Below are 15,661 nucleotides of genomic sequence, written 5' to 3' on the forward strand. Positions count from 1 at the left end.
TAAACAAAATGGAAGAAATCTGGGTTAATAGACTTCGGAATATGCTGCAAAAACATGAAAATGCTATTTTTTCTTGTGATTGGATCGTAGGAAATACTGGTTCCTAGTAACTGTATCTGCAATTGTGCATTATAGTTTCAGTGACATGGTATCAGTTACTATTTTTATAAAAAGAACATACGTTGGCTGCAAGTTAATAGCAGTAGAAGTCGACAACTGGATTTTTACTGCATGATAAAGGCATGACTCTGCTAAATCATAAAGCTGCTTATGTAAAAGCAGTAATGATAATAGTGTGTTGCTCAGTGCTGAATGAATGCTTTCACACTGAATAATGTATTAATTTAACTTTCCTTTCTGCTTGAGTTGTAATCAGTGAAATATTTCATCAAATATGAAATTCAGGCTTGGTTTTCGTTTCAGGATATTTTGAGAGAGATAAAGTATTTGATATTGGAACTTAAGCATCTGGATAGCTGCTTGAATTGGAAATAAATGTTTTAAGTTTAAAGTGCTTTAGTTATACACTGTGTCACAAGTTGGTGGTAGAAGAATCGTGAATAAGAGTAGTCTAGGTATTACTTTAAAACTTAGTAACACAGCCCAATTCTGTGCATATTGACTGAAAAATAAACCCTGCCTAGTTCAGCAGGATGTACTCCAGTGTAAGTATAGGATTGCAGCCTTATTTGTATGTATGTTCATGTCTGACTTCTGTTTTCTCTCTCAGTATATTTTATGTTGGATAATAAAATGTGGTAATTTAATTGATAAATGCTGTTTTGAAAGCTGGAGAAAAACACAATTAGGACCTGGACCCTAAACAGATAATACATAAACATAGGTTTTACTGTTATAATTAATTTCAATTAAAATTTTTATTCCTAACTTTTAAAACTGTTTTCAAGGTAGCTAACAAAAATAATGTTAGGTCAGGAGGGGTTAGGAGAGACTGCAACAGTCCACCATAATATAGGGGAGCAAGTTCATTAAACTTGGAGCCATACAAGACATTATGTGATTCATAATCAGAATCTTCCAATGTGTCTTTTCTTAACTTGTTAGCAGACCTATGCTTTGAAACAGCATAGTGTGTAAACTATCTGTACCTGACTCTCCCCCTTCCCCCACCAGCTAATAATAGCGTTAGGAGACTATTTAGATCAAGGGTCAAGTTAAATATCTTCTCCCAGTGCTCATCTAACTTGATCTTGAAAGCAGTCATGGGAGCTTGCTATTGAAAACAAAAACCCCAAAGCAGGAAATGTCAACCATAAGTTGGATTGTAGGATCTCTTCATAGATTTGTGTCTGGCTAAGCCCATAGTTGGTAAAACTACCATATAAAACATAAATCACATAATTTACAAGCATGTGATATGTGAAGTACACAGTATACCTAGTCCACTGTATGTGCTGGTATTGGAGAGTCAATTCACTGTAAAATAAGACTGGCTTTATCAATGGTGATAGATTCTCTGATATCTTCCTTACATCTTGTATCACTTGGCAAATTGTATCAATTAAATTGTTTCTCTTGAACATGATTTATGAAGCGGTGCACAGTGAACCCAATGCTGGGTAGATTTTTGTTTGAAATGTTTAATTGGACTGTACTTTGTCTAACAGTATTTTTAAAACTTTAAAACACCATTAGTCTGCTGCTGTCTCCTAATCTTGACAGATACTACATTGTTAACCTCAAAACTGATGAGAAAGCAAGTGATTGCCTTGATGCTCCTGCATTCACACTTAACAAGCAGCATGTTGGCACATGTATTGAATCACTCCTATTTTGGTTGTCCTGCCAGTATGAACAGGGTAAACAAACCAGGAAGCATTGGCTTTGTGTTCCAGGGAACATGGTTTGTTCCCATCCCCCACTCCTCACAAGTTATGATGATTACCTAAACTCTTGGTTTGTTGACTTGCTGATTGTGACTTTTTAAAGAGCAACCATATATGCTATTTGTTCTCAGTAAGCCAGGAAGTTTGTCTTACCATTGGATGCCAGTGCTGCCAATAGAATGCAGTAATCTGTCATTCAATAGACTGGCTGTAGTTTGGATGTAATTTACAGATGCAGTTTGAGACTATTGTTGACGATTGCATCCAGTGATGTGGGTTTTCTGGAAAAGAGAATTTTTGAAAAAAAAATTGATTGCCTAGAGTGATCTAGTTTAGGATGTTTACTAAATACAATTAAAACAAACAAAACTAAGTGCTTTGAAACTGCCAAGCTTGCCTAATACTGTATTTGCAATCTATTATTTGTTACTAATGAACTTATGAAACAGAAAAAAGCATTGCAAACTTTTTGACCATTACTGATTTCATTTCTCACAGAATTCTGAAGTTTGAATTACGTTTATTAAAAACTGTAGAGACTTAAAGGACTTTAGCTACCAATTTTGGAAGTATGGGGCAAGGGCACATTAAATGACTCAGGGTCCATGGGGAAATAAATTTAAAGACCAAGCTCCAAATGAGTACCAGACATGACAAGCACACTACTCCATTTTATTGACCTTTCATGGTAGGTACAGGATCAGGCCCCAAATTCCAACCTGCCTTTCCCAGACAGTATAGTCATAACTTCTGAATAGCCTTTCCCCAAAAAATTCAGTGTTTGGAGTGTGTGGGTGTGGGTGAAAGATCCAAAGGCTCTGCTGCTAGCCTTTCCTTGGAATTACCTTTAGGATACTAGCATGTCCAGGACTTCCCAAACCTTATTTCAGTAGGACTGGGGAACTGAAGTCGTCTTCCCTCAAGGCTCCTTGTGCCTCAATGCAAATGGGAGAAGGAATTGTAGTGAAGCCAAGAGAAGGTGGTCTTTGCCTCACACCAGGAAACTACTATTATTGTATGTATGGATAAAATGCAGAATGGTTAATGCCAACATTTCAGAGTCGGTGAGCTTGGTTTTCCAGATAATTTGGAAACAAATTTTTAAATGCCTTAAAATTGATAAAGATCTGATTCAGCATACTTGATAGTAAACAAAATTAAAATGTGCCATGCTAATTTTACTAGTGCATGTAGGGTTTAATGTTCAGATAAATTCAGAACTTTACTTGGAAATCATCTTCATTGTATTACTTGTTAACTTGCTAATTTTAGCATGCCTGAATTTCTCTGTGTGATAGTTTCTAGAGATATTCACCTGGAAAAAGGTTCCTTGGGAGTATGAGTTTAAATTTCTTTTCCTGTTCTATTCATTCCAGTTGCCCAGTTTCATTTGTACAGTGATACCTCGGGTTACAGACGCTTCAGGTTACATACTTTGCTAACCCAGAAATAGTGCCTTGGGTTAAGAACTTTGCTTCAGGATGAGAACAGAAATTGCATGGTGGCGGTGCGGCAGCAGCAGGAGGCCCCATTAGCTAAAGTGGTACCTCAGGTTAAGAACAGTTTCAGGTTAAGAACGGACCTCCAGAACGAATTAAGTTCTTAACCCGAGGTACCACTGTATTGTATTTCGTTATTATTTTGGTAACTTAATGGGGATGAAGTACCCTGGCAGTCTGCTAGAGCAGAGCTGATGGAAGTCTCAATGTGAATTTGATCAAATGGGTACAAGACTATAGTCACACCTACCTTGGGACAGTGGTGGCAGCAAAGAGAACACACTTTTTACCCTCATAGCATCTTCAGTGAACTGCCCAGAAGAGCTGTTTAGAATGACAAATGGGGAGGTTTCAGACTTGTGCGGTATCATTAACAGTGGACCACTCAGTAGCCAGCTGTGATATTTGCAAAGCACATGGAGGGCAAAATTTCTTGGATTTGTGCCAAACTTGATGCCACAATTAATGTAGTTTCATTTGGAGGTCCTTGGAGCATCATCTAGTTTACAGCCTGAGAGATCAGTTTCAGTTGTCATGGGATTAGGAGTTAGATGCACTGTGTTACAGTGATTCTGCTCCTACCTGCAGAAAAAGAAAGTAGCACTTGGTGACTATTGCTATGTCCCATTGCTTTGGGGCTGTGAGATTTCTAAGGGGTTGATTCTGTCTCCTACACTATTCCACATAAAACAGTTGGGAGCTATCACCTGGGGATTTGAAGCGTGTGTCATCAGTGCAATGCTGTGCCCCTCTTAGCACATGTTCACTGTAAACTTTGTAGTTAGTGCCATGTTTTTACCCTGATGACTTTTTAAATAAATATTTTAATTAGGGCCTAAAATTTCTGGCTGCTTAAAAAAAATACGCTAAATATTTAAAATATTAAAGATGTGAGATACCACTTAAAGAGTGCTTATCTTGCTATAATTTTTTAAAAAAATAAAAACCTGTTTGGATACCACCATTCCACAAAGTTGCTAAGATGATGTTGATTGAAAGCCTTTTTAAATCACAGAAGCAGCCAGCCCTTCGTAGCATTGTAATATAATCAGCAGACAGAAAGCATGTGGATTTAGCAGAAGCTTCTGTCAGTAGGACACAGGAGATTCTGATTCCCACTCCTTTTACTGGTGGAAGGAACGTTCGGAACAGTGTGGGAAGTCACATTGTCTGCAGGCGGAGGTAAAGGGATGGAAATCATTTCCCTCATTGTTCTGCTGATGGAGGCACATATTAAACGTTCCCCTTGACCTGAAACAACACATTTTCAAAAACATGCAATACAAGCAGAGAAATCTTTCCATAAGAAGCATACCATGAAAATCTATGGGCGAAAAATGCAGAATCATGGTCAGCATCCCAGTGTCTCGGCAAACTCGTAGCCTTTCTACCCCAAATTTGGCATAGACCATCCTGAAAGATACCACTCTTATGCTGCTAAGTTTTAAATTAGTCTATTTAAACCATTTGCTAACTGTAAGACACAGAACAGGGGTTGCCGACATGGCACCCATGGGCAAACTTTCATTGGTTTGTTTTTTTGTTATGTACTTTGTGTTCTCATTTTGTATTTTTATGTTGTGAACTGCCGTGGGATCTTTGGATGAAGGGCAGTATATACAAATTTATTAAATAAATAAATAAATAGTAAGTCTCACACTCTTCTAGAAATAAAGTTATGGGGCAAAATGTACAGGTGCCTGCTAAATGATTTTTGTGAAATTAGTGGTGTTGCTACCTTGTATAGCTATCCTAGTGCTGAGGAAAACTTCTTGTTACTAGACAGTGACACCATTTGTGTGTGTCTGTAATTAGTATTATGTGATCTCCACAATCAGGACATAGGTGACTTCCAGTGGCAAGCATAGCGTTGTCAGCGGTGTTTTTCTCTAACTTTAACTTATGCATCCCCCCCCCCCCCCATGCCTGACATTTTGATACTGGTTTCCCCAGCACTCTCCCAGAATTCAAAATGCATGCCTGACAATAGAACTTAAACTTCCGCACCCCAGATTGATTGTTATTATGGCAGAATATGATTCAGCTGACTCATCCTTAACATTGCATCATTAAACTCTTTGCAGCATTCCATAGACTTGTTTTCTGTAATAGTGCTTTTAGCATTAGTTTTTGAAGCTTTGTTTAATTACCAGTTTTTGTTAGTGAGTGTTTCCCCTATCCCCCCCCCCCTTCTTGTGTTTGCTATGCTTCAGTTATTACTGTGGTCAAAAAGAAAGACATTAATGTACTTTTGTCTGCTTCTAGTTATTTTGTGGTCACGTGTTATCGTATCATTCGTGAGGAACACAGATTTTAACTGCAGTTAACATTGACATGGATGCTTTGAACAGATCAGTTGCATTCTAAATATACCTTGGTAAAACTTGATGAAGAACATTACGGCTACATGACAGAAGGAAACACCAATTGCAGAGTGTTAACTTTGACCAGTCCTTGATTAAAACAACTGGAGGCCCTGGGCTAGGAGACCTTGGGAGGCCCAAACTTAACAGCATCTAATCATAAGAAACAAAACTTCATTTTCTTCTTTATCTGCTTAATGAAAGTAGAACATTGATTTTTTTTTAGCATTGATTAAAAGATAGTTTATAAATTTATAACCTTTAATAAAGTTTACAAAAGTATCTAATTAAGGCATTCACAAAGAACATAGGGGAATCATAGCTATGTTCTGAGATTACACTATAACGTCAGATCAGTTTATTTTGAGCTCTTTTGGTTATCAAACTTACCAATTATATAAATCAGTAAGTCACAATTTATCATTTTCTATGTAGAGAATGTTTGGCTCAGACAACCGTTCCTGGGTTGACCATATGACTGTATACCATTCTTTATTCTTTTTATTTTAAGGAAGATCTTTCACCAGTACAGTTTGTAGCCCTTAAGCACAGGAACAATCTGAAAATTCTTTCCACATTTGGAAAATCTGTCTGAATTTTCTCCTGGAATATTATGATACATATATTGGTGGCTGAATACATATCTTTTTCAGGGTGAGGTTATTTTACATACATGTGGAAGTACAAGAGTTCACTGACTAGGCTAAGGTCAATGTCTTTTGGATACTCTTGCATCAGCATTTCGACACCATTGTAAATCAGTTCTTTGGTTGCTTGCAGGTTCAACAAAAATGAAAAAAGAGTCCGCTACTCTCCTGTACACTATTGCCCTTCTGTGTAGGTTGACTTCAAGAGGATCAATGACAAAAGGGTTAAATGAACTTACTCAAAACTTGTCTCTTGGATAAAGTTCATCTAAGGCTTAGGGCGCTGTCCCATCATAGTTTTGGTTTTTTCGTAGTCTGCCTTCTTTTGGCAGTTTTGTACTTTACATCCAGTAGTGGTGGATACAAACTGCAGTCGCCAGCTGTAAATATTTGCATGTGCTCGATGAGATTTGCAGACTTTGGATTGCCTCGCTAACTTCATGAAATTGGTCTTGTGAATGTGTCCAAAAGTGAAGCATGAAAATGAATTCAAATTCTTCCATTTTCTGCAGAAGATTTTCAACCTGTTATGTAGTATCTCCTCTTTCAGTTCCATCACAGTAAATAAGACTGAGGGTTTCAACAATGTAAATATACTTTTGCTAATAGCTTTAGTAGCTTTGGTGTGAGCCTCCCATCTTGTGTCTGATAAATGTTTAGGAACTTTTGACGCAAGAGTCAATAAATTTTTAGCACTTCCCATCTTTTTGTAGAAGCAGAGAAAAAACAATAATGCTCATTTATTGTGGTAAAACACTTCACTGCATCCAGACACGAGTCAACTTCGGTTCATCCAACTAGATTTAGGGAATGTGCAGCGCATGGAATAAAATTTGCAAACTTGTTCCTTTCCATAATTTTTTGGTGAACAACATTTTACTTTCCAGCCATATTGGCTGGATTGTCATATGACTGTCCTCTACATTTACTGAAATTTCAAGAAATTCAGAATCAGCTCAGCCATACTTTCACTGGTGTGATTTTTCAGTTCAAAAAACCTCAGAAAACATTTGACTGGTAATCCATCACTAGGAGAAACATATCTAACAATGACAGTAAGTTGATCAACATGGGAAGCATCAGGGGATGAATCAGCTGATAAACTAAAATAACCTGCCTGCCTGATGTTGCTTCTCGAACTCTATTAGCCATCAACTCACATACGGTTTTGGATAGGTACAGTGACTGACTAGAGTCTTTACCTTCATACTGATTTATGTGAGCACACAGAAAGGGATCAAATTTGGCAATTAATTCAAACAATCACAGAAAGTTACCATTGTTTGGTGAAGCAAATGTTTCATTATTCTGCTAAATGCCAAGTCATTTTCTGCTGAGAGGGAAATCACTGCAACAACATGCTCTAAAGTACGTGCCTCCAGTAATCCTACTCTGATCTGCACTTCGAATTTTGATGTGAGTGTTTGACTATGCTTTCTTGTTAAGTATGTTAGCATGGAGTTTCTACGATTTTATAGTTTCCATGGATTTGAGCAAGATAAGTGTGATGCCAATCATCAAATTCAGTACAAGGTAAAGCTGTAGTTGAGGTAGTTTGGTTAGGGAAAAGTGTGCACACGAAACTAGATTTTCTGGGAGAATGCACTAGCCACTCTTGAGGATAGGCTTCTCCATTTACTTTGGTGGAATAGAATAAATTCTTAGAGCAGAACTGGGCTCGGTTCTTGTATGTTTGCTTCAAATTGGTAAAAGGGCTGCCCCAGTGTTGATATTACACTAGACCTTTATCAATCCAGAATAATACTTCCTTGTTATTCAATGTGGTCCATAAACCTACATCATTATTTCTGAAATCACTAGTGGCATGAACAGTTGGTATTTTTATGTCTGCAATGCTAGTGTTTTCATTGGAATAATTTGCTTTGTTTCCAATTCTTTAAGATGCTTTAATGAGCTTGAACTGCTTTTTTTTTTTTCTTTCGCATAATTATCTCACGGCTTGTTCCTTCAACACCTTGTGTTAATTCTTTGGCTTTAGGTCCTGTCACTTCATTGTCACTTTGTCCAGAAGTATCGGTATTTGTAATGGTAGTTACCGACAACAGTTCTCGAAGTTCTTAGAAGGTTGCGTTCTGTATATAAACTGGTTCTTCTTCAGACTGCTGTATAGTCTACTTGATATTCTTCTCTTTGTAAACACAATTGTTCTGAATATGAGGGATTATGTCGGGATGTTTCTGCCTGATGTATAAAGTCATATGACATGACTGGCTTTAAACATTTTGAGTATTTCCTTCTTTTGTCACTTTTCATTTACTAGCACCATTTTCATATTGCTTACTCATTATCATTTTCACAAAAAGTCAAAATTATTGTGATCCACAAACATATAAAAGAATCCTCACTTGTTCTTAGAATGCATGCTATATTGATAGACAGTGAGCTGAACACTTGTACAGTCATACCTCATGTTACGTCCGCTTCATGTTACGTTCTTTCAGGTTACATCCCGCGGTGACCCAGAAGTACCGGAAAGGGTTACTTCTGGGTTTCGCCGCTTGCGCATGCGCAGAAGCTGCAAATCGCAACCAGCACGTGCGCAGATGCACCGCTGCAGGTTGTGTTCTTTTCATGTTGCAAACAGGCCTCCGGAATGGATCCCATTCGCAACCAGAGGTACCACTGTATTGCTTCATTGCTGACTTGTAACATTTGATTCTGAGTAGCTTTAAAGCTTCCATGAATTTTACTAAACAGTAAGTACTCACTTGTGTAACTGTTATACAGTTGCATAACTGTATATACAGACTCATACGGCACATGTTTAATGTTACTAAGCAACTGCACCTAGATAGTAAAAAATGCCTGTTTTATTAAAATAAAAAATGGCAAGAGGCCAAGGTCCTCCTAGATTATGAGTCCCTGGGCTGCAGCCCACTCAGCCCATTTGTAAATTCGGCACTGATTATAAAAGATTTGACTGATTTGTTTAAGGAAGTTTGTATTTATCCAAGCCACTGTGGTCACAGTGTTCAGGGCTTGTTCCAATATAAAATTTCAAAACATGGAACCAGACAAAATATTCCTACACATACACACATGTGCATGACAGTAGCCCAATACACTTTCATTTTTATTTATTTATTTCTGGCCTTAAAAGCCACTTTGGGAGGATTAACTTTGAGACTGGACAATTATCTATGCCCTGTGTAACCTTCCAGTTCAATTACTGCAATGCATTATATGTGCCTTTGAAAATAGTCTGGAATTTTCAGCTAGCCTACAGTAGAGCAGCAGTATTATTATTGCTGACTGATAGGTATCAGTACATCACTCTAGTCCTTTGTGATCTGTACTGGCTTCCAGTCCACTTCCAGTCCCATTTCAAAGTACTAGTATTAATATTTTATATTGTTACCAGGCATGTGCCTTCACTGTACTTCTATAAAACATTTTTGTTTAGACAAGCCTATGCAGGTTTCTAGAATACTGATATATTTTTAGTTTATTGCTGGTTTTAATTTTTTGAAAGTTTAAAATAGTAGTTTATATCATTTCTGCCAATAATTTGATCATTTTATTCTTTTTATAAACCACTTCATAATCAATTATTTTTGGGAAATAAATAAAATAAATAAAAATTTACCTGTAAATAGCTTGGGGTCAGGATGCATGAAGGATTGCCTATCTGCTTACCAGGGCTGTAAGATGTTCATCAGAGACTCTCCAGCCTAATAAGATGATGGGAGGCTGTTTGGTGAGAGGGCCTTTTGGGGTGGGGCACCCTGGGTATGGAATGCTTTCTCCAAACAAGTTTCCCTGTCATGTGCAGTAGGATTATTTTTTATATATATGCTAGGTGAATACCTTGTTTCCATGAGTCTTTTAAATGTAATGTTTTTGGTTTGTAGAACTATCTCCAGTCTGTCATAGGGTTTCAACACTTTTTAAAAATTCTTATGTACCTTCATATGGTTTGGTAGTGCTGCAGTGTTTGTATTGATTTCATGTAGTTGATTGTTACTGTTGATTTCTTTTTATTATAAATTGTGAACTGCCCAGACTGTAGGGTTGAGTGGATGATATCATGGGCAGAGGAAGATTAAGTATACCTGCCTGTTGTTAGAAAAAATGGCAACTGTGGCACTTGTATGTAACATGTACTTTCCTGAAAATATGCCTTTTGGACCTAAACTGAGAAGAAAGAAGGCATGCACTTTGAGCTCACTGAGTGTAGTTTTTCATTCATGTTTCTCATTTTTTAAATTATTCTGTCCTATTGAGAATGAGATACAGTGCCTTCTTGGTGATGGTACTGAGGTTTTTAGAAGGCTTACCTGAGTTCCTTGGCTTTTATACTGAAATTTTGGAAACATTTTATTCAAACACATCTTTATATTTAAGGAAGAATTCAACATAGCAGTAAGGCACTCATTCTACCAGCACAAGCTTGTCAGCTTGATAGACAAAAGAACCCCCTCTCCTCTTCCTATGTGCTGTTCTGGAGCTTGCCCAGAGCCAATTTCAGGGGGAGAAGATGGGAAAACCCCATTGCACTACCAGGACTTGTCAGCTGAAACCCTTAGTTCTCCTCAGTTCTGCTGTTTGTAAATTTTGTATTAAAAATCTACAGATTTAAAGTGTTATGTTTTAGTGTACTGTTCATAAACAACCAGAGAACTCACTGAGTAAAAGAGGACAGAAATAATGGTACCAATTAATAATGATAGTGAGCTGTCCACTTATTACTTGGCTCCTGGGTGAAAGGTCACATGCCGGGCCTCCCTACTCAGGGTGAAGGAATTGTGGGAGGATAAATGATTTGGCTGCAATAAAACAGGCTAACCCTTGGTTTTTTCTAGCACATCTTTATGCAGGAGGAATAGGCACTCTTTACTTGCTTATTTATTGTTGAAAATATTTATATACCAGCTCTCTAAAGACTGAGTTTGCTTACAGAAAACTAAAACAAATTGGTTACAATACAAACAATTTAAAATAAGAATAAATAATTTAATTTATTAAATCAACAGCCAGAGGCCTTTCATTTCAGAAATGGAAGGTGATGTTCTTCCATACTGAAGGGATAGCAGTGTGTTGATCTAGCAATTTTCAGCTAGCTTTTGATGTGTTAAGATCACCTTAACATTTCATTTTCCTGTGGTTTAAGTATTCCTGCAACAGTGGTCCTATGTGAGAAATTCTTCACAGCATCTAAGTAGTGATGGCAATGAGGCTTAAATTGCCACCAGGCTCAGTATCAAATTTTCAAGTATGAACTAGAATTTCTGTCCAAAACAAATGATGGGGAAATAAATTCTTTAGCACTTGCTGATTTTCAGTGTGGCTTCTATAAAAGGTTGCACCGTGGTATAACTGACATATAGAAGCTGTTGCTTAGCATAATTGTAAATAGAAAGTTTGATGTGATTATTTGCTTCCCACGCAAATTTATATTAGCTAATATTCCTTAATGAAATTAATGTCAGTTTTGGTCGGCCAGGCGTTGAATGCTACTGCCAACATGACAGTGGTGCTGCAGTAATCCAGCTTCAGTTTCTGATCAATGAGGTTGGTAAGCTTGTGATACAAACAGTTTTTTAAGATATAATTTTATTTATAGCTTTCATTTATACAATAGCTTAACAATTTCAATAGCTTAACAATAGTTGTAACATTTCAAACCTCGACTTCCTTCCTCCTCTTTCTACTGTTCCTTAAATTAATTTTTATCATCTCCTGCATATTCTTAATTAACTTAACCTTTTCTTTTATTTATCTATTTTGATTATATATTCTTTTGAAACTGCAGGTTATTACAATAATCCTGCAAATGTCTTTATCTGTTTACAATTTGTTTGTAAATATTCAATAAACCATTTCCATTCTTTTATAAAGAGTTTGTTATCTTGATTTCTTATTCTTCTGGTAAGTTTCGCCATTTCTGCATAGTCCATAAGTTTCTGTATCCATTCTTCTCTCATCGGAGCTGCTGCTTCTTTCCATTTTTGGGCATAATACATACAATTTTGTGTGTATCAAAAGTAGAAGGCAGTCTGTTCAGTGGAAATGGTTGCGACTAAATTGACTGGAATGATGAGTTGTCAGATTACCTGGTCAATAAAAATGAAAAAATTAAAATTAAAAAACTTAATTAAGAAAATTAAGAACTTATTTATGCTAATTACTGCGTTCCAATTTAATGACAAACCATGTTTTGCTGTTTTGTGTGCAAACAGCCTTGGGCTTGCATTCTTCTCCCATTTTTTTGAGCACAAGTTGGAGATGGTTGAAAGCTTCCATTCCCATTATTGGCAATTTACCTTTTGCTGGTTTGTCCAGCACTGACTCTCGGTACTGATACAGTCAAATTGATATAATGGAGCAAAGACTAACAGATTATTTTTTTTTACCTAGCTTTAATGACAATGTATAAATTGTCATTTTTCTGCTGCAAAACTGAGCAATGATATGTGGAATATTTTAAATGTGTTTGAATGTAACTTGACTGACTCTTGTGAAGCAGTTCTAATCCCTTTAAAAATATTGAAAGCACCATAATTCCAAAATATTTACAGATTCCCTTGACAAAGCTTTCCATTTTCTTTTAAGGGAGCCCTTGTGAGTGCCTTGGCTGATGATACCTTACATTTATGGAATTTGCGTCAGAAGAGGCCTGCTATACTGCACTCCCTAAAATTTAACAGAGAAAGGTAAGAATTATTTGTTTTAATATTTTACAATGTATGTCATCAACTTTAGCTCATTTTCACACAATAGGGTGAACGCAGCAAATGGTTTCAGTCCTTCGTGCCCTAACCCTACTCTAGCCTGCTACTTCTTCATGAGCAATTTACTTGCAAATCACTTCTTCTGTTGTCTTGGAGGACATGGAGACTCTGTAAGAAGTAAGAAGATAAGTGATGGTGATGGTACATTTGCTTGCTTACTGTTACATAGCAAGCAGGTGCCAGCCCAGCTGGGAAGTGGGAGGGGGAAAAGGAATAACAAAATGGGCATTGGACTTTTCTTTCTTTCTAGTTCTTTCTATATTTTTGTATTCTATTGCTTCTCTGCCTCTTAGAATTCAACTTCAGTAGCAGAAACAAAGAAGCATTTTTAGGCCCCATTCTTGAAAACGTATCTCAAATACCTAGCAGTCGGTCAGCTTTTGCTATCTAGGAGAGTCCTTGTTCTCATCTGTGAAGTGTTGGCTGGGTTTGGGTTGGAGATACTGTTATCTCTACTGTCTCCAGTGCCTCCCACCTCATAAACTTTTGTCCCACCACAGGAGTGCCTCTACTCTTGAGGTTCTCCTGACACTGTTCATCTGTCTCCCATCTTTGCAGCCACACTTTTCCTACCCTTAATGTTGTTCACCTATTTAAATCTGACTAAAAGACAAGAGAAATAAGCCTTCGTAGGGCTGGGGCTGTTGATTACTCTCTTCAGTTTCTCCCTTCCCTGTTAGCAACTCAGCTACTGGCTTGCCTTTGGTTCAATACTTCTTTTTTTAATAAAAATGGACATCTCATATCTCATTCTTTATGTCCAGTATTAGCCATATGAAAAGAGGATTCCATTCTAGGCAATCACTGAAATATTGGTCAGTCCAGTAAGAAACAGGTAGGGTGTATCTGTATGTATGCTCAGAAATCAGCCTTTTGTAGAAATGAGAGGCAACATGCTGCCTCGAGTAGCAAAATGTCTTGGACCAGTTGGGCAAGCACAAAAATATATATAATATGCTTTTGTGAAGGATGGAAGCTTCCTAGAACAGACCTACACAGCATATGCTCTCCTCTAAGTCAAATGGAGCCAACTAACCCAGCAGATACTAAAGAAATTTCCTGTGTTTACTTGCCTGTTTAGAAATGTTTAAAGCCTGGGGAGAGAGGGCTAGTCAAATGCCTGGTACATGACAGTTCAGTTGAAATTTGTTAAGTAGCTCACAAGATATGCATGCCAGTTGTGCTAAGTTTTTAATCCTTGTATCTATGAGGCAGTTAACATTTTTGTTGCTCAAGAAGTAGTTTTCTAGTCCCACTACCACATTTTTCCAAGCTTGCGCAGAATCCATACACACCTATATAAATACACAATGAAATAAATGTAGTCTTATCCTGTAGTGGATTTTTATGAATACACTTGGCATATCTGTACATCTCCAAAATGTCAAGCTTACAGTGGGAATTTCTTAATCCTCTTGCAAACTCGTTCTCTGCGTGTGAATCTTTTATCTCCCAAATAGCTCCACCCACATACAAAGGTATTGCCAGACTTGGGAACCTCAACATTTGCAGAAGTAAAAATTAATAATAATGAGGCTCAATTATATGCCAGCACTGTGGGCCTTGGGGAACGTAGTTGGATTTCATGTGCCTTGTTGGTGGCCAAAATACTGGAAAAAACATATGTCTCCCCCGCCCATTGCTCAGTAGTCAGAAGATTTACCTACTCAAGCAAAATATTAAAATGTTACCATCCATAGGTGGCATGAATACAATAAACACTCAGATATTTGGGATCCATATTTAGAATTGTTTGCATAAACAACATGCCCAGCTCTGCCGGAGCTTATACCCCCCACTTTTCTTCCACTCCCTTCTCCCTTTAAGTTTGGTCTGATTGTATTTACTTTAACTGTAAACAACAACAATAACCCTTAAAAACACAGCTGTAATTGTTTTGCTGTCAGCAAATGTGACCGGCAGATGCAGTTCCTTTTATTTCCTTTTTTTCAATACTAAAGTAGTAAGATTATTTGGCAGGTTCTGTTCACCTTTGGCAGGAACAACTGAAGGTTTTGCGTTAATTGCAGAAGATAGGATCTTGTACAGTTGGTGCACCCAAAAGGGCATGAATAACCAACTTAATCTCTGTCTTCTCAGCCTGATTTCACATACATTGATTATAAAATTCACCAGAATGCATTTTAGTCAGAGACTGTGGGAAGATTCAATCATCTAGAGATAGAGAGGAACAGAGATGGTGTTTGTGGTTGTGTTCTGGTTCCACACAGTCCAAACTGGTTGTAATAATTTAGGAAAGATGGTGAGCTCTTTCAGTGCCTAGAGATCTTGTTGGTCAGGAACACAGTCCACCCAGATCTAGGGTGATTGTGACTCTTCTGGCAATAGAAAGAAGGGGCCTAGAATGTTAAGGCTACAACAATAGTGTTGTTGTTGTTTAGTCATCTTAGTCGTGATTGACTCTCCGTAACCCCATGAACCAGAGCATGCCTTGGGAACTCTCACTTTCTTCTCGAAGGTTCTCCTTTTTTATGTCCATGGAGTTTTCTTGGCAAAATACTGGAGTGGTTTGCCAGTTCCTTCTCAAGCTGG

At 37.4% G+C, this 15,661-nt stretch overlaps 1 protein-coding gene across 5 annotated transcripts in view; it reads left to right on the forward strand.

Moving 5' to 3' along the window:
• Nucleotides 1-15,661, forward strand: part of STXBP5 (syntaxin binding protein 5) — a 117,463-nt gene that overhangs the window by 14,933 nt on the left and 86,869 nt on the right. For all 5 annotated transcript variants that reach the window (XR_013983974.1, XM_080998554.1, XM_080998555.1 and 2 more), the window contains exons 3-4: nt 11,807-11,888; nt 12,930-13,030. Coding sequence is in view for 4 of the 5 variants with exons in the window: in XM_080998554.1 (XP_080854680.1) it covers nt 11,807-11,888; nt 12,930-13,030 (183 nt within the window). In the remaining variant the exon portion in view is untranslated. The remainder of the gene's footprint in view (nt 1-11,806; nt 11,889-12,929; nt 13,031-15,661) is intronic.

This window comes from Podarcis pityusensis (assembly GCF_964106645.2).
Source record: "Podarcis pityusensis genome assembly, chromosome: 3".
In the NCBI taxonomy this organism is placed as follows: domain Eukaryota; kingdom Metazoa; phylum Chordata; class Lepidosauria; order Squamata; family Lacertidae; genus Podarcis; species Podarcis pityusensis.